Here is a 23697-nt window from a genome sequence, read left to right on the forward strand (position 1 = left end):
TATTTTCATCTGGAAAGCCATGTAAGTACGTAGGGAAGTAAGAGTTTGAGCAGCCTATTTCACTTCACAGACCAGTGGTTTTAATCCAGTGAGAATGAGTAGGTATAGAAATGTAAGCAGGTAAAGAAAATGTGAAAGTGGAAAAGGGCAAAGAAAAAGTAGTTTGTACATAGAATGGTACTGCTTCTCATAGGTAAAAGGTTATTTTTGACAGAGGATGTGGTCTGATGCTTGAGCAGTTTCTTTCAAGGTGTTTATCCCTGGAACCCATTGTACAGTAAAGAACAGTCTGGGATTTTTGTGTCTAAATGCCTTAAGTGACAGATGTGATGGATGCTTGTTCTTTTCATAAGGAACAAATGCATAAAGGGTTTAGTGTTACGTTTTGAGTTGTGTATTTGTGGCACTAATGGCTTTGCAGTTTTTCAAAGCAGCTTTATAGTTCCCAGAATCCTATTGCCAATAAGACTTAACAGAATTTCTTTGGTTGTTTTAGAGGTGTATTTGATGCTTCTCTCAAAATGGCTGGGTTCTACGGACTCTACACTTGGCTGACTCACACTATATTTGGGATTAACATAGTCTTCATACCATCTGGTAAGAATTTGAACAATTGTAATCTTATTTATAGATAATATTATGTAATTATTTATTGTACAAGATACAAGTAGGATTAAATGTTGTTAAGATTAATCAAAGTTATTTTTAGAGAACATTAAATCAGAAGCTGGCAGCTATCAGAATTAGAGTTGTTATAGGGAACCTTAATATGGTATGAATTTAATGAGTAGCTAGCTATTCAGAATTTTTTTCTTTATTTCCCGTTCAATCTATAATCTCATCTTTATTTCCTGTTTATTGTTCAAACCCCACTATGAAAGACCTATGAAAAGTTTAATACTTTTGTGATACACATTGTAGTTCCAAAGAACTTCTTAGTATCGATTGATTCTTCCAAGTTTAATTTAAACAATCATAAATCTAATTATTCTATGAAGACTGTATACCTTATCATAACTCTTAATTTCAAAATACTTAGTTCCAACTGTGAATGTATGTAGTGCTGCTGAAAACTTAGCCCAGGGATGTTTCAGGACTGCCATGAGTAGGGTGGAGAGAAGTCCCCGATTGCTCTCTTACCTCTGAGCCTTGCCTTTTTCTGTTTTCCCAACACATCCCCTGACAGCTATTTTACTTCTCCTGTCTGTTTCTTTTGCTGGGTGCAATTCTTTATCCCTTCTATTCAGCCCAAGTCTTTCTAGGTTTTAACTTGATTCTACCTGCCCTGGCTTTTGTTTCTTCCATAGTTGACAGGTGCCGGTTTCTCAAGATGCCTAACTGCAGGAAGATGTGGTGTCACGAAAATGTATGATAGAGCCATACTTCTTTTTCTCAGTACTGTTGCCTGACTACTAGCCTCTGGCTTTCTGTTATTCTTTAATCTTAGCTTTGGAAATGACTGAACAGTTTTCACGGAAAAATCTTCTCCCCTGTTCCTCTTTTGCCTCTCTTGCCCTAAAAATAATAATAGTAATTAAAACAAATGTTGTACCTTCATGTTTGAGGGAACAGAAGGGGAAGCTATAAAGCAGCAAAACCCAATATAATTGGAAATGGCTGTATTATAAAACGTAACTACCTTAAAGGCATTGGTTGTCATTAGACCGACTTAGAAGATAATCGTTCTTTTTCTTTCAGCTACATGCAAAATCTTAAAAAGTTTTTGCTTTCTGGTTAATGAGACCAAAAAGGGGGAAAAAATTAATTATTTTTTGTATTATGTTCAGTTTTGTTGCATTAAATGAGGATGACAGCCGTACTACATTGCTTTAGATTACAAGGGGTATTTGTATAATCAGAAAGGTGTGCGCCTATGTGTACACGTGTGCACACAGAAATACATAAATCATGGATTTTATATTTGCCTGATTTCTCACAGTACTACATACCTTATTATGGTTGACTGAAGGAGATCTGGTAAGTTACAATGAGACTTCTGCTTGTATACTTCCTTGCACACAGTTGCTGACTTGTAGTTATGTAGAAGTCTGAAATATGCATGATTGGTATAACTTTAAATTTTTCTGAATTGGTGCCTCTTTTGGAAGTAACTCCTTATGAGTGACAGTTGGCGAAGCTTTTCTGTATGGGGAATAGTGTAATTTTCTTTTTTTCCTAAATCACAGCAATAAAACACCAATAGCCTTACGTGGCACTTCTTCAGTGTCTTCTTTACAACCGTTGATAGAAGTGGGACTACCGGTGTGGCAAAAGTGTCAGAATTTAACTGTAAATATATTTGTGAAATATGTTTCTCTGGTCTTTTTCTCACCTCTGCTTCTGTGTGCTTTAGCATTAGCAGCAATCCTTGGAGCAGTGCCGTTTCTGGGGACGTACTGGGCAGCCATCCCTGCAGTCCTAGATTTGTGGCTTGTGCAAGGACAGGGATGCAAAGCCATTTTGCTCTTGGTTTTTCACCTTTTGCCAACCTATTTTGTAGACACAGCAATTTATTCAGATATATCAGGGTAAGTACATTGAAGACTTCTTAAAGTTAGCATTTTAAAAATGCTTAATGATTGTCGATGCCTGTAATTAAACTTACTTTTCTGAAGCATGCAGAAGAGTATCTTCAAGCACAGGAATAGGTGTAGTGATACCACCTCATAGTAAGAAGTCTTACTGGCCTTTACTTTCCCAGGCTTCTCGTCTGTGAACTTTGTCACTTCAGAGGTCTTAAACTCATTCTCAAAGTCAGCAAAATCAACCGTTTTGGTCGCTAAAGTAATTCTAAGAATACCTTTGCTATTTATCTAATTGTTGACTAAAGATGTGTAGCATTTTCCTTTACATCACCTAATGCCAGATGATGTTGCAGACCAAACAAGATCCATGAGCTAGCTAGGGACCTGAAAAAAATATTTTAATTTTTCAGAATGGATTGTGAGAATTCTGAGGATTTTTTTGAAGCCAGCCTTTGTCTTGTGTCACCATACCCTAGTGTAAAAATCTACTGATTGTGGAATGATCTTTAAATGTGCTGAGACAGATGAAATGGTGAAACTGAAGATAGGCTCTTACTGAGACAGTAGCCAGCGCCGTTTTCCTGTTGTGGGAGATTGGCACAGATTTATTGAAAAACTTTGCTAGGTGTTTGTCTGCCTCTATTGACTTGAAATGTCTCCTTGTTTCATCTTTGAGTTTGTACACAGAGAAAACAAACTCCAGACTATGGAGACAAGGTCAACGTCTGCGGTTGTATCTGGAGTGCAACTGAAATGTCCACTGACATTTTCTGCTACTGAAATATCTAGTGAATCCCTTTATGCAATTCAGATTAGAAGATAAAGCAGTGCTGTTTAACAGAGCTGGCAAAGATATGAACTGGCAAGTTTCTTATGTGCAAGACATGTTCACAACTGTGTACAAAACAGATAGAAAGTTGTATTCCTCTAGTCACTGCTTTAGTCTTGACCATCAGAAACAATCCTAGTAAATTGTTTGAATTGGGAACTTCATGGTCCAGACTTAGTTACGTGCTGGTTGCTACTAGTCCCTCATTTGTGCTGATTTTTGTTATAGTGGAGTTAATGTAGAATAAGGATATTTAGTGTTTCAGTTCAGTGTTAAGTTAGAAATTAATATTTTTGTTCACCAAATATGATTACACTGAACAGGGAGAACGTAATGGTAATATGCACAATATTAATAGTAATTTTCATAGACTGTGGCACTAGTTATTTTGCATGAATTAAAGCTAACAAGTGAAGTATAATCAAATTATGATTTTTTTTCAACAAGAAATTGTGGGTAAATTTAAGGCTAGTAGCTATTTAATGAGCCAATAATTCTTCTGCTTATTAGAGTACATTTTTTGGCTGTAGGGGATGCAGGCTCTGTTTACTGTCCAGAAAATATAGATGGCGGGAAGAGATTTTCTGATGGTGGAGCAAAATTGTATTCTTCCCATTAAATAGTACAGTAAGGATCATGCTGTCTTGCAGATTAGATTAAATCTATTTGAAATAGCTATAATTAGGTTATGCAGGGTTTTCCGAATGCATTAAATTTATATTGTAGTCCTGTTTCGTCAGATGATGAAATAGGCAGAAACTGGCAGAGCTCTAAACCGACTAGCTGGTATTTTCACTCCATTACATTCAGAATTTAGAACTACTTCCTGAAAATTGGGTGCTAAGTTTCAACTGTAGCTTTCCTCATATAATTCCGTATTGCCATCATTATTTTAGCTATAAAGATTAAGCAGGATGAGCAGGTTTCGTGTAAATGTTGCTGATGGGATTTCTGTTGTGCATCTGAATTGAAACATGGAAAAGAAAAATGGAATGGATCACTTGCTGCTATAATATCAAAAATGGAGCTTTTCAAAAGCTCCATTGGCCCCAACTTTCCAGTAAATAGTAATATGTTCATAAAAATTTGGTTTTGTTTTTCATCTGAAAACATTAAAAGATAATGGTAATGAACACTCAATCTGAGAGGTTGTTTTGTGACAAAATGAGAGGGCATGACTGTTTATTTAAAGAATATATGCTAATTATTCTTTGAAAGATGCAATGCAAGTTGCTGTCATCGTGTAAATTAATGTCTTTGCCCAGGGGCGCTCATAGTACATGCTGCTAGTTGTCTTAAAGTTTAACAATTTTTGACCATAAAGCACAAACATTCTTTGCAATCAATCATCTTTCCATTTTCAAAATGGAAGTGTTTTTGCCATTGACTCCTCCAGAGATTCTTCAGGTGTCTATAAAGTAGCTACTCCATTGTGGATATTAACAGTGTTATATGCAATAAAACATTGTTTGATCTGTTGTGCAAATATAGCGCAGAATACAGCTTGGAATATTTGTGCAGGCATTCAAACAGCAGTTTATAGTGTGAATAGGGGTATCTATAGTTACCTATGTTATTTTCTAAGCTTAATAAAACTTTATGATTAATGCATGTTTCATAATTGATAGTATTGTTGTTGTTATTAATTTAATTTTATTCTGATTGTGCTATAATTCCAGAGGTGGTCATCCCTACCTGACAGGTCTTGCAGTAGCTGGTGGAGCGTATTACCTGGGACTGGAAGGAGCCATCATAGGACCAATTCTGCTTTGTATACTTGTGGTAGCTTCAAACATATATAGTGCCATGTTGGTGAGTCCAACAAATTCAGTGCCCACTCCATCACAAGCAGCATGGCCGTTACAGATTTACCGGTAAGATATACACATGTGCATTATGTTTTTACATGAATCAGTGTACGTACGCATAGGTATAGAGAATGTGTGCGTGAGTTTTATATAAGAGTGTGCATACACACCTACATGCATATTGAAGTATTTGGAGAGGATTCAGCTATCCTATATTCTAGAAATAAAAATTATGGCAAAGTAAAATACTCCCTGGAACTTGTAAACTTGAAGTGTTTGTTTGATGTCTCTCAGCTTCTTACAGAAGGCTCTTTTAGAAAATTCACTGATAATTCCTTTGTTATCCTATAATTTGTATGTTGCCATTGTGCTAGGACGTGATTGAACATCTTTTTTTTTTTTCTGTGTAAAACTATTATTCATGGACATCTAATAGTCAGTGTTCATTGCCCTTAATAAGAGGCCTGACTGCAAATGCTGCATTTTTATGTGTTCCTGTACAGTACTGCAAAATATAAATAAACATACTTGAATTTAAAAGATGATAAAACATTATATCCCATTATTCCATTAAAAGTATGATCTTGATTAATCTGTTTATTGAAGTTACCGAACGTGGAATATAGAAATGTATCTTTAAACTGTACCTTTAAGGAATGGGATGAATAAACTCCTAATTGAATACTTAATTAGAGTTGGAAATCATATTGTGAAGTTATTAATGACAGTAGCCATTTTAATGTCTCTACTGTCTTGTTCAATTACATAGGTTAGCTCATTATACATATATCTTAAAGAGAATTCTGTGCTTGTCAGAAATAATCCTTTACTTCATTCACATGAATAATGTTGTCATCTTTCATATGGGTACTTAGGAGAAAAACCACTAATTGGACCTGTCTGTAGTCTCTGACTTGTAGAAGTTATGTTCCAAGACTTTCTATGTATGCCGTAGGTAGAGCTTCCCACAGTACACACAAAAATTCGCATGTGTATTTGTTTCCCGTTTCATTTGTAGGAAACTAGATACTTGTAATCACTCAACAGATTTGAGTCTTAATTTCCCCCCCCTCCCCTCTTTCCCCCCAGGTCTTCTAGAGAGAGTCCTGAGGAGATCAAAATGGCTGCAGAGTGATGAAGGTGCTGTGCTGCACATATTCAACATGAGAGAATCGCTGTCTTCTGTCTTGAGTTCACAACAGCCATGGCCTTCTGTCCTTTTCCAGCCGTGCCTAGGGGCAGCTCACAGGGAAGCATAGCTTGGGTTTTAGGAGAAACCACTTCTCGAACATCTGCTGGCCTTACGTTATTGTGCACTTTGCCTCTTCAGGAGAGAATGTCTACTTCCCATGGCTATACATAATAACACACAGTTCAACTGCCTTGCTGAAGACCTTGAAGACCTTCTGTCTTCATAAAAAGAATGGTTAAGAGGACAGGTATATCCACTGGAGACATCTTATCTGCTGAAATGACTAACTTGGCTTTAATTTATTGGGTTATTTAGTAGCTTTAAAGAAAGCTAATTCCAAAATATTTATTCTCAGTTAATCTGGTGGCAAAAAAGGTGTAAACCACTCATTGTTAAATGAAAGTAGAATATAATTGTTTGCTGCTTCTCAAAGTATTTCTTTAGAGGCTTTGACCATCATCTATAACTTGTAATAGCACCTAAATATTATTTTCTTATACTGAAAACACTGAAATGTAATGTTGTTGGAGACTGGTGTTTCTAATATCTTCCTGAAATTGCTAGACATGTAAATTGTTAAATGTGGGGTTTCCTCATATTGAAATGGGAGGACTTGTTTACATAGTTTAATCTTGCCCTTATTTGCAGTGAAATCTGATAGTATTTTGCTGTTTAACCACCATCCCAGTAGAGCCATCTTGTCAACTAAATTTAATCGAAGACCTCAAGTGTTTTCAGGCAAAGGTAATGTACGATTGTCTTGTCTACTTCCAGTAATAGGAAGAAGTTGAAGGGGATTGTTAAATGTTGGTTTTCAAGTGCCGTTGCTGAGTTCAGTTAACTTTTCAAACAAATGTAAGTTTATTTCCAAAGAGGAAGGGGAGAGAGGATGGATTTTGGTTTAGTTTAGTTTGTTTCTTCCCCCTGTAAGCTTCCGGCCAAATATCTTACTAAGATAAAAGATGTATCTTAATAATAAACAGAGTTCTTAAATTCCTGAAATGGTGTGTTGCCTAGATCACAGCATCAAACTACTCCTGTGCTTTTCTTCCATATGTAGTTTTGCTTAAATTGCAGTTTTTTGTGACAATTAAGGCCTTTTGTATTGATTGTTGAAATATTTTGACACAACGGATCTTTACAAATGGATCCTTTTTATAAATAGAATTGGGTTTTTTGGTAGAAATTTCATACTTGAACAGCTTTTCCACAAATACATTGAGGCCCTAGGTATGAAGTAGCAGATGCACATGCTTAACCAAAGAACCACCTTTCAGTAACTTCTCTTGAATTGGTTTCAGAGTTTGACCGATAATGAGTTATACAAAACACAGGCATGCTTTGCATTTATTGTTGACGGTAATGCAACTGTTGAAGAAAAATATGTTTTTGTCTAGGGATAAGAATATCTAAGATTTGTGTACAAACAGCTCTCGGTAACTTAGATGTTTGTTTTGCTTGAGTTGCAGAAGTGCTGATAGATTCGGAAGGCTCATATTTTCATGAGATTGCATGTAGTTTTACATTGTTTCTAAAAGTACATTGCCATAGAAAGTGATTGGAAAGTACTCTGATACTAAGTCCTGGTATAGGTTTGCAGTAAACAGGCTGCCTGTTAAGACACAAATAGCCTGCTCCTCAGATTCTCAAAATTATCTGCTGCAATTTTACTGATGAAATTTTCTGCTTAAATGGGGGGTTTCAAGCATGCTGGTTTTGCACTTGCAAACTTGCAGGTATGTGTTTGGAGAACTAATTTAGTGGTTTGAATCAAGTTCATTGAAATATGGAAACATCCCATTTAATATTTTAAATTCTGAAAGACCTACACATCAGTTCCAACTAACTGAATAGGAAGGTATATTGCTTGAATTGAGTAACTGACCAGTGTTTTAATTTCCTTGGTTTTGTGGATCACATAAAATCTTCAATGAAACACATTTTTATAGTTGTTGCTGGCTAGGATGGAGGATGACAAAGAACCTGAGGCTGTCCCTCCGTATTCCTGCAGCATTCTAACCAGCTTGAATAAGACTGCTGTGATACTTGGGAAACTTCTTTCTTACGTCTGTTTTTTAATACAGAATTTTGCACTGAAATGTTGTGTTCTTGTTCTAGCATTTAAAGAAGATTACTAGCAAGAAATATGCACCTTTAATGTATTTCTGGTTTTCCATTGCTCCTCTTTACTCACTGGTCAAGACATTCTATTGTCCACATTTGCTGTACCAGTTATTTCTGAGACAATCTTTCAGATTCCTATGGTACTCAACATAGTCATTTTAAAGAGTCATTATAAAGCATTCTTTTGTTTGTTTTTAATTTTTCCTTTTCTCCCCCCTCTCCTCCCCTTCATCCAACCTCCTGAGATCAAAGAAGGGTCTCTGCTGTGAAGATTAAAATGGTATTTCAGACACAATTATCTTTAATAATGGCAAATCAGTAAAATAAGCTGAGAAGATACATTGTTATTTTCTAACATTCCTTTCCCTATGTGAAGAGAAATTGTTTAGTGTACAGAATTCATATCTGATGTAGTCTTGTTAGTTGGCCCTTCTTTTAAATGAGGCTTCATATTGATGCTTCCTGTTTCAAATTCAGCTAAGACTTGCCTCGAAGAACCATCAGTCGTATGGTCTTTCTCAGTAAATGTAGCTTAAAGAGCTCATGCTACGTGCCATGCCAGATGGAGGAGTCAAGTGTATGGTTCAGTGGTGGTACAGTAACAGTATACTGCCAAAAAGAAAAGGAAAAAAAAGAAACAAAACCTCCAGTAATACCTTCTTAGAATATGAAATGTTCACTGAATTTTGCCATGTTTAGGAGAAAAAAAAAAAGGCCAAAACAGCACCTTATGAAAAAGCATACTGATTATTTACGGTTTGTTGTTAGAATACAGTTACCAGTAGAAATAGAAAAACTTGCCCTTGCATATTTAACAATCCATATTCTTTTCTGAAGAGACTCAGCCTTTTTAAGAACAGTTTAATTTAGATCAATCTCACATTAATGTGAAAATAATCAAACCAGTCATTTTGACTTCTGGTCATTGTAACATACCAGTTCCTCATTATATTGCCTCATCTGCAAAAGCAAGCAGCAGCTCTGTGGGATAAGCTTTTAAATGGCTTCTATGTTTCCAAAAAAAAAGGAGTGGGAAGGCAAAACTCCTCACACACCCTTTTCTGTAGTGACGTTAAACTATAGTTTTCTTAGGAGAGACCATCTTTTTAATAATGCTTATAGGCAAGAAGTTGATGGTCTTTAGCTTTACTGTAAACAGTCATTCCAGGAGCAGGTATTTTTTTAGTACACTTAGTAATCAGTTTGAAAAAAAACAGTTTAGAATTCATAAGGGAATGCTTGTAGTAAACCAAGACAATGTGGTCTCATGGTATTGTAAATTACAACTGTGCTGGTTTTTATCATTCTTTTCAAGCAAATCAGGCTTGCTGCAAGTAAGTGTAGCGCTGTAGGGCTAGCGGTAACTGTTTCTTGCACTGAGTCTGAGTTTGCCCTTCCTGCCCTTCCTGTGCTGTAGCAGAGCTAGGAGAAGTGAATGTGTGCCAGTTTACAGCCCAGCATGTTGACTTCGGGTCGCTGTAGATACTGACTTAATTGAATACATGAAGAAACAAACTGCGCTGGGCGAGAATCTGGCACACATTAATTTTGTCAGCCTTACTATAATATGGTGACTTGCAGCACAGATGCACCACTACGGCTTCACCTCGGGGCAGTAATGACTTATTTCGAAAAGACGCTTTTTTTTTTCCTAAAAAAAAAACCCCCAAACTTTAACATTATAGTCATATATACAATAGGCATTTTTCAGAAATTAAGTTGATACACACGTATCTAATAATAGAAACAGCAGTCCGATATTTCCATGTGCAATGTTTTGTATTTGCGGCTCATTCGGGGCACATCTAGGTTTGTCTGATCTCAAGGACTATGTGGCTTCTCTTCAAGACTTTGGTGAGGAAGATATACTTATGTATATTTTGTCCGTGTTTACTTAAATAAAGTAAGAAAAAAAGCATTGTGTAGGGAAAATTGGATGCTGTCTCCAGTATCATATATTGTGGATATCAGTGTAACTTCTGAAATAGGTGTGTGGCTGCCATGTTAAACATCGTTTTTCAGCAAGCCTGAAAATACAAAACCGAATAAAATTGGTCCTCAGTAAAAGCAGCAGCAGAACTACTGTGCTGCCAATCCCTAGTACTGCTGACACATTATGCAGAGTGCTGCCTTTCCTATGGACCTGATACACTAAGGATGGCAAAATACCATTATTCTACTGAGAGTCTTAGAAGATGCTCCCACAAATTGTCTTTATTCAAACACTGTGTTCCTAACAGAATCATACAATCATAGAATTGCCTTGGTTGGAAGGGACCTTTCAGATCATCTTGTCCAACCATCAACCTAACTCTGACAAAACCATCACTAAACCATATCACTAAGCACTACGTCTACCTGTCTTTTAAATACCTCCAGGGATGGTGACTCAACCACTTCCCTGGGCAGCCTGTTCCAATGCTTAATAACCCTTTCACTGTAAAAATTTTTCCTAATATCCAAGCTAAACCTCCCCTGGTGCAACTTGAGGCTGTTTACTCTTGTCCTATTGCCTGTTACTTGGGAGAAGAGACCGATGCCTACTTCTCTACAGCCTCCTTTCAGGTAGTTGTAGAGAGCGATAAGGTCTCCCCTCAGCCTCCTTTTCTCCAGGCTCAACAACCCCAGCTCCCTCAGACCCTCCTCATAAGGCTTGTTCTCTAGACCCCTCACCAGTTTCGTTGCCCTTCTCGGGACCCACTCCAGCACCTCAATGTCTTTCTTGTAGTGAGGGGCCTTGATAAGAGGCCTGTTAACACAGGACTCGAGGTGGGGCTTTACCAGTGCTGAGTACAGGGGGACAATCACTTCCCTAGTCCTACTCACCACCCTGTTCCTGATACAAGCCAGGATGCTGTTGGCCTTCTTGGCCACCTGGGCACACTGCTGGCTCATATTCAGCCGGCTGTCAACCAACACCCTCAGGTCCTTTTCTGCCAGGCAGCTCTCCAGCCACCCTTCCCCAAGCTTGTAATGCTGGCTCAAGTTTGTCACTGCAGATAGTACCACGTTTATAGACACTACATCAGGAAATAGCTACGACTTCTTTCAGAAGGTGCTGAAAGCTGTTGGCATTGGAGTTAGCATTCATTGTATTTAATAATGGAGGTACCATTCTTCTAGAGATGCAGTTGTTTGCCTTGAAGTTTGCAATTTTACAAGAGAGAATTGGTTTCGCGATTAAATAATCTTTATTGAGTGACAGCTGGCATCTCTTAAATCCATGGATGCATCATCTTTATAAACTCTATCTTGGCTTGTATTTCAAAGCGTTTCATCTTATTACTATTTCTTACGCTTTTTTGTGAAGCGTACTTCGGCAATTCCCTTCTTATTTCTATTTCCACAGAACTAGAATTGCCTAAAACTCTTAACAAATCTTAGGGAGGTGTGATCTTTAACCTGATACTGTTTATTTTTCACTTTTAGGAAAATACCTTAATGCTTTATAGTAAAATTCTCCAAAATTGCTTTTAAGTGCTAAAATTGGAAATTTTAAAAAAAAAATAATTGCAATGTGGAAAATGAACTCAGTATTTTGAAACCAGAAGCAGTGCCAGAAGCGACAAGCATATTCAGGGATTCTACACTGGGTTTGTAAATATATATAAGAATATGCAGTATTATATAAATATGAGCAGTGTCTGTCCTATTCAGACTTTAACTGAAATTTTTTTCCTATCTTTTTTTTAAAGATATCTGAGAGCAAAATAGTACCTGTATATAGTGAAAATAAGCAACATTTTCTAGAATTAGTGTTTACTTGATAAACGTTGAGGAAGAGCCAAGCAGATACTGATAGGGTGACTGGAACTGTTTTGTTGTAGTTAATATAAAATTGGGAAAAACTGTTCTTCCGTGTAGTAGTAATCCATTGCTAAGAGATTGCTGTTCCTGGAAGTATTTGCACACATCCACTAAAGAGCTGCCAAAATTAATAGGTCATGAAATACGTCTTCAGTTCCCCCATCTCTTAACCTCTTCAACACCTCATCTGGTACCTTGTTTCATCCTCTTTTGGGATCGATTCCAAGACCTGAAGGGCATGCTTTGAATGTCCATACTGAAAAAGTATGTCCAATTCAGGAAGGAATTGCTAATTGGCAGGTAAATGCATCCTTGATGTGCTCTGCGTATGGATAGACTTGGACAAACATAATTTATGTTACATTGAATTAGAGATTATTCTTTGACTGTAGCACTATGTAGCAATACCAAATCTAGGTTTCAGTTGGAAGCAGGGCATGTTTACTTGCATCAGGATGCATTTGCAAGCTAAGAAAGGCGGAGTGAGTGCTCTAGCATCCATGTATATATCTGAAGAAATTTCAGCATGATGGTTTCAAAGCAAAAATGTTGATTTCTTTTCCTAGCCTCACTTTTTGCCACTTGACTATTCTATACAATGATCCAATGAGGACCTAAAGGCAAAGTAACTTTTCATGGTATTGGTGTAGATTTGAATGTAAGAGGCATCACAAAGCTAGAAAGTAGCCACAGACCAAAAGTTCATTCAGCTTAAGAACTGACATCGAGGCCATAAGCTTAGAAAAACAAAACCCAAATTTTTGGCCTCCTTTCTGCCAGTCTCAGCCCCAAACTGAAGCTTTTTCAAGAAGTATCAGTAAAAAATATTTCTGTGTTGCTTTTAACTTACTGGCTACGTAAACCAATGTTTGCAGTTTCCTGTGTCATCACTGGTATATTCTACAAGCATACAATTTGTTCAGATTGTTACCCTTAAAAACAAATTTTCTATGCTTCAGTGATGGTTGGAAACTAACTCTTTATGCTAACAGTTAGGTGTTTACCTATACATATATATATATAAAAAATATATAATATATATATTATATGTATGTATAGAATATATGCATATATTTTATATATTTATATATTTTATATATATGTACGTTAACTAGTGTTCGATGTTTTGGTTGGAAGACTAGGGAAGTTGTTTTTTTTTCCCTTTGATAAATTTCACCAAACCAAATCCAAATAAACTTTTGATGTCAGGTACTAAGACTGGCTAGACCCTACTCAAACCTAACAGCAGATCTTGTACGTTACAGAGCACGGGTTGTTCTAAAGCATGCATCCCTACCCAGAACCTGTGGGGCTTTGGAGCAATAACTTCTGTTGCCGACACAAATTTTTTCTGTAACTGTACGTGTGATACATCTTCAGACTTGGAACTATGTTCAAAACTAATGTTACCATAATTGGTTTTGGTACAGTACCTGGTTTTGCATGTATAATATTAAAAATATAACCCCTGTGTCCATCTGTGGCAGAATAAAATGTGTGAGTTAAGATTGAGAATTACTCGTGTAGACTGCAGAGGTATTGAAATAATTTTGATTGTATGCACCAGTCCTCTTCCTAATAAAAAAGTTTTTTGTAGCAGGTTTAAGAAGCTTTTGACTTAATATTGTATTCACACTGCAGTCCTTTGTAAGCACAGAACAGTTAATATATTTTGAAATAAAATGCTGTTAATGTAAAGAAAACTGTTTGATTTGAGTGATGGGATCTTTGGGATGAGCCACAAAGGCGGCAGTTAATCTGGTGAAATAACAGGTTTGCTGAAGACAAAGTACAAAAATGGCAGTGGATCTGCAGCCCGTGAGCATAACTTAATTTCACTGATAGAAGCTGTACTTTTCTTTTTTTTCCTTCACTTTTTCCGCGGGGTAAGGAAGGACATGTGCCTCAACAGTAACTGTGGTTCAGCTGACATCTGGCAGCTTGCTACGCTGCCTGCAGTGACACAACCACGCGTCCAACCCTACCAAAGCTTACGTTCAGCAGCTGTAGGTAATTCAAGTTAGTTCTGCTATGGCTTTCTCTCTGAAATAGAAATGGTTGTTTAGTGTCTAAGCATAATTTTAGATCATCCTGTTGACTGTAAAGCAAAAGTGATCAAATCCTCCCTGCACGACTGCTCACACCTTTTCAAAAGAGATATGGCTGGTGTTCCACTTCGCATCCCTCTCACTGTTCTGTGACCAGACTCATTGCTTTGAAGTAATTCATATAGCACAGTCGATTTTGGCTAATACCTCTGCCATTCTCTGAAGGGATCAAAAGCTTGTTTAGTTTAGAGCATACAAGGGGATGGTGGTGGTGGTGGGTTAGCAACTGATGCTACTAACGTAATTATGATTATTATATTTTTTTTTTAATTGGGGCAAGTCTTCCAAGATGCTCAGAATTTTTTTTTTAAGTTGGAACCAAGACCGGTGCATCTGTAATCGGGCAGCCCAAAGCACGTGCACTTCTGTGAGAACTCCTCAGCTCTCATTTGGGGTTTTTTTTAGTGGTTTTAATGTGCAGATACAGTGTTTGTTTTTATTAAGAGAAAACAGGTAGGTCTGTTCAACACCCATAGCAGATAAAGCTTTATAATAATGTAGCATCAGTGAAGCAGTTGATTTGGTCAGTTGTTCCTTCAAAGTAGTTATACGTCCAAGGTAGTTAATTAAAATATTGGGGGTGCAAGGGCAGAGAATATGAAAGAGTTATCAGACAGATACATAGGCAAAAAATGCGCTGAAAGAAATAGGTTACTGATGTATTTTGAGCTTGACTAGAGATACAATTTAAAAGATAATGGTTTCATTTTAAGAAGTTATCATCACTTCCAAACTACAAATTTATTCTTTGGACAATTCAATTGGCTTGTTAATCTAAGCAAAGCTTTTTTGATACAGTAGTTTACACTGTAGTCGATTTCCTTAGAGATGAATTTCTCTCTCATACTGATGACCTTTTTATTTTTTTTTTTTTTTTTAAGAAAAAAAAACCCAAACCTATATTTTAACCTCAGAACAGTCAGTTTTGCCTACTTAGAACTACTATGTTTGTTAGAATGCCTCTGTCGCTTTTGAGGGGGGCAAGCACTGAATATATGCAAGCCTCTGGAGGCCTTACACCTTCTCCATTCCTTCCTCAGTTCTGCTTGTTGCAGTTTATTTAAGGTTAAAAATTAACTGCTGGGGAAGCGGTATTAAAAGCCCCTCCATCAGATGGTTTCAGCTGTTAGCAATTAATTAAAATGTGAGAAAAAATTATGGCAAGTAGCTGGCTGCTACTTGCAAAATAAATCTGATGGGTTTTGGGACCGGTGTTAACTAAAACCGGGAGAGTAGCCTTTACCATATATTGCATTTTTTCATTTGTTCTGAAATAATAATTGTTGCCTGTGTTATAAATTGGAACAAAATGTTATCTTAGGTTGGTTTCTAATCTGTTTTTGAAACTTTTTCAGGATGAGCAGTGACACATGAATTTCCTCTCCCTTTTTAGTGAGGCCAAAGCAACCAACTGCTGAACTAAATGCCATGTCTTGCCTGTGTCAAAATGCACTATCGTGTATGTCCATGGACAGGTATGTGTACGTACAATCAAAGCATATAGTTCAGGTGCATTTATTTTGAGTATATTGAATATAGAGACAGTTTTACGAAGCGTCAGGTCTGGACAATTAGCTGTGAAGGTGTTTGTTTTGTAAGATTGGAGTATCTTTTGCTAGACAGTGAATAGACACAGCCAATGCTTTCCATTTGAAAAAATCAGATTGAAACTTTCACTGATTTCCAAAGATTCCTTTCAACTGGTTTTATTCTTACTGCTTCAGAAGACTGTAGGGATACACTTAAGTTTTGCTTTTTAATTAAACCACACTGAAAACTAATAGTAAGGTGGGGGGTTTTATTATTATCATTATTATTTTAATCTCATGAACATTGAAGTCCCTTGTTCACAAGGCAATTGCAGTCTTTTGGCTTTACCACTCAAAAATAGCAACTGGCGTTTTGAGAAAAAAATACCCTAGACATTCAAGTGCATCTAGTTGACATAAATCCAAAGATACAATGAATGATAACAAAGAAAACAGTATGAAGAATGAAAGCAGTTCAGAAAAACACCGAGATGGTATCTCACGGTGCCATATAAAATCGCATGCTGCAACTGAAATATAAATGTAATCCTAACGTATCCAATGTAAAAAGAATTGAGCTTCCATATGAAACATTAAGTTTATTCTTACCTTTGACTGAAGGATGTTTACATCCTTTGACATAGCTTTATATCAAACAATTAATAGCTTTCTTCTATTTCAAATCAGAATCTACTCCATGCTAATTACTTTTCACAAGGACATTCATGTTTCACATCATGGCAAGTAGTTTGTCTTTTTTTTTTTCCTTTATATGAGGTAATCTTTGAAATTAGAGTAATACTGCCATTATTTGTGCTGTGATGGACCATGACAACTTCTTTGAAGATCCAGTTCCACTTCCCTGAAGTTCTGAGCATGCACGCTCACAAGTGGTTTTGGTCAAGTTGGTGGGTGCAAGACGGTTTAAGAAAGACACAAGAAACGCATTTAGCAGGTGTGCAGTGGTAGGAAACAGCTAATTCACAGCTCTGCTCAACTAAGAGAGGGGTGTATTTCTGAAAGTTACAGCCTGCTGCAAGCGTTACTGATTTGTTGGCTGCAGTGGAGTGCACAGCCTCGTGTAGGGCTGAAACTCTCCGTCTTAAGCAAACAAAACCCCAATGGTTCTAGGTCCTTCAGAGCTCTGTCTGATAATGTGTTGCATCAGTTTCTGCTGCCTTGGAGCAGAGAAGAGCAGAAAAAGAGAGGATGGGAGCCATGAAGCAAAGGAAGGATATCTTTTGTATTTGTTTCCCAAACTCCCTTACGGATCTCTTAAGCTCCTTATTTTCTGTTAATCTGTGCTGTGTTCCCCAGTGCTCAGACTAGAATAAGCTTGAGCACAGGTGTGTAGGATAGGAGCACAGTACCAAGGTGCAGCAGGGAGCTAAGAATCCAGGAGCAGCCCCAAGATCAGGCTGTGTATCTGGAAATGCCTGGAAGCAGCAACAATTATTGGAAACTCCTTATGGAGACATTGCCCTCGCTGTCACCCCATCCAAAATTCGTGTTTGTGACCACATGCAACAGAGCTGATGGTCTGCCTGGCAGGAATTCTGCATCTGTCCCCTGTGCAATGCACAACCAAAATGACACACACTGGACTCTTCACCAGTTTCTACAAGATTCTTTGTGTTGTAGTAATAGCTATAAAAAAACTCCATCCATTCCCTCAGCTAGTTCCTTTTCCCTTCGGTATCACTTAGTTTTAAACACTGAAGCCATTTGCAATACATAAAGGTGAAAGCTGGGGTCTGAGCTCCGTGGGGTGGGTTTTGTGGGGTTTTTGTGTGTGTTTTTTTTTTTTCTTGTAGATCTAGAACACTGCACATACTTGCATTCTTGGTTCAGAGGTGGAATCAAATCCTTATTCCTTAGATAACTAAAACAGGCTCTTTGCTTCGATTTTGCCTTTCTTACCAGAATCTAATCTTTTTTATTAATAAAAAATAAAAACAAAATTATCTCGGGCTAACACCTGCTTTTGTTTACTCAAGAAGATGAACCGCAGAGCAAAAACCATTGTGATAAAAGCTGTAAGAACCTTTTGGTGCTTTCATAATTTGTTGATAAGTATCTTTCAGCTGAAGTTGTCTGACAAGTTTTAGAGAAACTCTCACATAATCTTGGCTGGCCTGACTTAACGCCTTCTTGGTTTTTTATTTACGTGAGAGAAAAAAAGTTTAATTGAAAACCTTCGTATGACCCTACTGAGCACGTCCTTTTTACAGCGCTGCTGTTGCTGACTCCACACTGTGCTTGCTCGAAGCACTGTAGGTTGCAAGCTTTGCATCTTTGTGTTTCTCAGTTTTCCAAAGAAATAAAATTCTCTTCATTGTCAGGTCTGTGAATGTAATTGGGGTTGTTTAGAAAAAGCATACTTTGGTAATTTGGGCTTGTTTGAACTTCAGCAGTTTCTGGAGGCATACACCCTTATGCTAGTGAGTTAAATTGCTGCCCCCAGTCTGGGACTATGGATTGAAAGGCTAAGAGCATTTGATATGGAGATTTGGAAATTAATGAGTAACTAATGATACAAACAGGTTAATGATTGCCAAATTAACAAAAAGTATTGTGGCAAAGAAGTATTTCCGTATAATTTTCTTCTATCTGTGTTTTACCAATAGAGATGATTACCTGCTGCAGTTTAAATAATTAATCTTTTCTAAGATGCCACAGTCAATGAGTTGTAACGATGTGTATGTTTGTAAGTACTACTTAAGGGAGACTATATCCAGGTAGTTTTATTGAACTAGGGGGATTTTCAAGAAAAGACTTGCCCTCAGTAGCATTAGAACTCAAATTAATGATGTCAAAGTTAGGAGACGGCAGCCGTGCCAGCCAGAACCGTCCCAGGGATATTAGCATTGGACTGATGACAGGGAGGCTTTATAAGCTAAATGTCAAGATAGGTGTTAATGCATAGGCGTTCCCGAACAGTGCCCACATGCAGGTTACAAGTCTCTGGATCCTCAAAACCAGGACAAAATTGTTGAATGACACTGATTGATAATTAAAGGGTAACTTAATTGTTTTATGTTTTCTGGTTGGACGTTTGCTGCAGCGTTTTGTGACAATGGGGATATCGGTCTTGCAGGGAGAACAGTACAATGCTCCAAGAGGACTATGTGGTATGGGCTTCTGTTGTAAGATTTCGCTTAAATGTGATGCGTTTCAAAAAAACAGTCTGTACAAGTCAGAAAGGGAATCTAGATCTGATTGTTATCAAAGGAAGTAGTTGCTTAGATCCCTGTCAAAGAAAAAAAATCATGTTTCCCCGTGGTGTTACGGAACTTTTTCTTGGTCAAGACAGTTCAGTTCTACTCATTTCAATTCAACCAAGGTAAAAAAATCGCAGCTTCCTCTTCAGATGTCTGAGTAAAAGGCTATAACCAGTATATAACCCCATCAGGAGACAGCAATGGCAGATTTTCTTTAGATTTCTTTTTTCTTTAAGTTAATAATCTACAGAATTTTTCAAAGACATTCTGTTCTGTGAAGAGCAAGGCTGCTGGCTTTCATCAAATGCTGGTTTTAATGTAGTCCTTCAAGAACTGAGACAGCGGCAGGGGAATTCAGAAGCTTACACACTGGGAACTTGTCTGCTTCTCAGTGGTCTGTAACTGACATGTAATAAGTTATTTGTTTAATGGAATACAGCTAGTGGATAGTTGTAGGTAGACTGTCACTGCTGTACTATTACAATTGTTCTAGCAGTGGTTAGTCTCCTCCCATTTTTCGATACATCCTGACAAACCATAAGCTGCCTGTACGCTGTAAAGCCAATTTCCCTGGAGAGATCAAAACTAAAGATTTTTTTTTGCCTCAAGGATGAAGTAAATTTGATTTTCTCTTTCGAGTATTGCCAATTATTGCAAATCAATGAAGTCCTATATTTTTTCCTAGCTATATTTATCTAAGAAAGTGTCAACCTTATGCCTATGTGTTCCTAATATAACTACGGAGCTGGCAATTAATTTGAACTCTCTGCTTGCCATTACCACTGGTTTACAAGCACTAAAAAGCTTGCCTTTGGAGCACTTCTGCTCTCTTATGAGAGCAAATCAATGTCCTGAGGTGACAAAAACTTCAATATATTTCATTTTCTGGTCAGAATGAACTACCTTGCACTGGTAGTTACCAAGTAGCTAAATGAAAATTTCTCAGTACCTGTAGGAGAACATCTGATTTGCCTGTGCACTTCCAAATGTCATTACTCTGTCTCTCAGGAATGAATATTTGAAGAAAATAATTCTGAGGTTAAGTTCTGCCAGCTGGGAAAAATCCACTATATCCACAGCCACAGAGCAAAGACACTTCTTCCTAGATACAGCAGCTTATTTCTACAGTTATGTCCCATCTTTCAAAGTATGAAAGATAGAAGTGCTCTAAATATTTGTATGAATTAAATAAAACATGAAAAAAGAATTCTTTGGCTAAACTGAAATGATCCTTTGGTTAAGGGGATTCCTGTCTTCTGGGCAGTCATGCACACGGCAGGTCTTGTCTAAGGAAATACTTTCACTTTGATTGACCATGAAGAATTTTGTTGACCTGGTAGACTCCTGTGAGAGCTGACAAACATGATTTCAAAATAGCATCAAGATTAAAAGATTGGTACCACACATGAAAACTAGATGGATTATACACTAGTCAAGTGACTGTAGAAAGCATGAATGAGAATACTTGTTCTAGAAAGCGTTGTAGGTTCCTGTGAAAAACTGTTACTGGTCTATCGCAATATTCTTGATGTATATTGAGATAGGAAGAAAAATTGTTATTATTAGAAGGTTAAATGTAATAAATCTCAGCGTTTGCAATGATGGGTAGAAATTTCTTCTGAGAAATCTTGGTCACTTGTCAAACTGGTCTCATTTGAACAATATATATGTTAATGGTCCAAATGCAAGGTGATGCATTTGGAATTATACATCTGTTGTGAGGATTTTATTTTGGAAGCCAATGCATCCTTAAAGTGTTTATGGTTCATCTTAGATCTCTCACAGGATGAAAATTCGTGGTGTTGGATGATGGTTAAAACAAGTATGATCCTTGGAGGTGTAAAATGATAGCACCAGGTATATGTCTATGACATTAATGGGAGAACTCAGAAAATAATTGGGCTAGTCATGAGGTTCGTGCGTTGAAAAGCATGTTGGATAGTAGAAGAAAAAGTTCTGAAAAAAGAAAAAAGGGTGATTCAGGCGTGACAAATTTTCCTTTTAATGAGAGATTAAAGAAACTCCACCTTCGGAGTTTAGCTAAGAAGAGGGTTATTGACAGTGAATTGATCAAACTCTAAGGAAGAGCAAATTTAAAAATCAGAGTGTCCTCCTTTCAAGTAGGAAAAAACGTCAGTATCAGATGGCTGGAAGTTGATTCTAAACAAATTTGGACTAGACTTAAGGCACATATTTTAACACTAATTAACCAATGGAAAATTCTCACTGATGAAGGTATTAATCATCCTTGAGGATTTAAAATCACTCATTACACTGTCTAGGACAAATGAGTTTCTGAATGAAAAAATCCATCCTACACAACAGAGGCCATAGGAAAACAGGGGCTAGAACAATCCCTTTTTCGCAAAATTCTGTGAATGCTTAAAACAGGGAATGTTTCATTCAGTTAAATCCCCTGATGTACTTAAAGCATCTGCAGTTGTTGCAAAGATAAGCAAGGCCTGCCGTCTTGGCAGCCGAGAGATCAGCACCTGAAATTTCATGATAGTTCCTTGCGTTCTACTGATCTTTGTCCTTTAATGCATCTTTTTATTGTAACAGAAAAAGGGTGGTTGCAAAAAGGCATTTTAGTGGGGATTCAGGAGTGGAAATAGGTTCGAGTCATGCTGAAGCCAGATAAATTTTTCAGTTCTGTGTGGTTTTACTTTGATGTTAGCTTGTTGACTTTTATGTTTTCCAAATAAAGATCTGTGATGTTGAGTGAAAAAACATTCTGCTTTTTTTGTCTTCTTTTTTAAAAAAATGATGCCTTGCCTTGATCTCTCTTAACAGTAACATTTGTTGCTTGTGGTGCTGGAAAATTCTGTCAAGTTTTCTGGCTTGCTTAGGCACTTCTTCATTTTATTCCAGAGTCACAAAGTTTTCTGGAATGACATGTAGTGTCCACCTCTCCTCAAAGTACTAATTGCTCTTTAGTGAAGGAGCAATCTATTCCATAGTGCCGTAGGGTGCACAAGAATGATGTTGAGTTGATAAAAGTGTAGAAAGTCACACTGGCATTGACTGGGTTTTTGTTGCCTTTTTTTTTCTCCCCATGAACTCCAGTTCAGAAGAGGAACTGGGTAAACTGGTGCTGGCTGCAGCCTTTTTATCATGGTTAAGTGATACTGAAGCATTGGTGCTATTTCTGTAGAGACTGACTCTTTTCATGTACTGTTTGCTCATGACTGATTTTTATCTTTAAAACCATTTTTTCCCTCATAATCCAAGTATTTTATAAAATAATAATAATAAAAAAGGAACATTTTTGCCGATGCAAAGAGTCCTTTGTGGAAAAAGATGAATATTCCTACCGCCAGACAGTTCTTTTTCTTTTATTTCTTTCCAGGCGAGGATGTTTGGGTAACTTGTTAACAGCACATCTCAGCCTACTGAGAAGTGGGAGACTGTTTATAATTGTTTATTATTCACAGATAAAATGAGGTAGTGGGAAATTCAGGGTGGGATAAACAGTGTTGGTATAACTGTGCTTTCACTACAAACAGTGGGAGTTTAATCAAATACTTCAGTGGCACCGGAGTTGAACCAAAGCACTGAGTGACTGTGAAAACATCCCACCCTGCGTGGTTTGCTTTGAAGATGGAGGAAGCCAGTGGCACAGTAGTAGAAGGATCAGGGATTTTGTTTTCCAATGCTCTCTACCTGTATACAGGATACACCGTGTGTTTGTTACGTATATGCCTACCTGCTACCATCAAAGCTGCTTCATCTGAAACAGAGTTTGGAACGTTACCTCTCCAGCAGATAATGTGGATTTGCGTAGATGAAGCCGAGCGATTTGGATAGATGTGTTACAGGGCCCGAAGGGGTCCTTAGGTGTAACTGGATGTGAAGCCTCCTGAAACTCTCCCGTCTCACCCCATGCCACCTCCCGAGTCCCAAAATGGTGCTTGCTGCCTCCCTGAGGTGTGTGCCAGGAGACGCGCTTCTCCTCCCCTCCTTGGGCCAGGGGTGGAGGTGGCTGACTGGGCCTCCCCATGGCAGGGCAGTGCCCAGGGCCTCCCTCACCAGCCGGGCCCCTCTGCTCAGACTGGGGGTGGGGTCAGGCCTCAGCGCCCTCCCGGCTGCTTCCGCTGCCTGAACTAATTGGCTAGTTAATTTTCTAATTAGCTCTCAGTTAGATTCTGTTGATTAAAGCCTTTTGAGGTTTGTGTAAACCCACAATCGGCCGCTGTGGCGTTGCGTGGGGCCTGAGACGTTCGTGTTGCGTGGGGCCGTGCCTCGGGCAGGGGCTGAGGGAAGGGGGATCTGGTGTGCAGGCTGCCCTGTGTCCCCGGGACATCGTGTTTCCCTGTGGCCTCGTCGAATGGGAGCAGCTGGTGGGAAGTGGACTTCCCCCCTCCTGCAGCTGGTCTGGGTTCACCTTGTGGCCCATCTGGCACCCTCATAACTTCTGTGGGCTTACTTAATGTTCACAGCAGTTCTAAACTACCGAATAGCCTTTGTTGACCACTGCAGATTGCATTTACAGCTGCCTTTTCCCCACTGCAAGGCTAAAAGGTAATCATGGCTCTGCTGATGGTTCTGGCAGTG

At 38.0% G+C, this 23697-nt stretch overlaps 1 protein-coding gene across 3 annotated transcripts in view; it reads left to right on the forward strand.

Moving 5' to 3' along the window:
• Positions 1-22078, forward strand: part of TMEM245 (transmembrane protein 245) — a 101603-nt gene extending 79525 nt beyond the window's left edge. For all 3 annotated transcript variants that reach the window (XM_054191268.1, XM_054191270.1, XM_054191271.1), the window contains 4 exons: positions 497-597; positions 2354-2528; positions 5034-5228; positions 6252-22078. In XM_054191268.1, coding sequence (XP_054047243.1) covers positions 497-597; positions 2354-2528; positions 5034-5228; positions 6252-6297 — 517 coding nt within the window. In that variant the 3' untranslated portion in view covers positions 6298-22078. The remainder of the gene's footprint in view (positions 1-496; positions 598-2353; positions 2529-5033; positions 5229-6251) is intronic.
• Positions 22079-23697: the final 1619 nt, after the last annotated feature.

The sequence above is a fragment of the Rissa tridactyla genome, chromosome 2 (assembly GCF_028500815.1).
Source record: "Rissa tridactyla isolate bRisTri1 chromosome 2, bRisTri1.patW.cur.20221130, whole genome shotgun sequence".
In the NCBI taxonomy this organism is placed as follows: domain Eukaryota; kingdom Metazoa; phylum Chordata; class Aves; order Charadriiformes; family Laridae; genus Rissa; species Rissa tridactyla.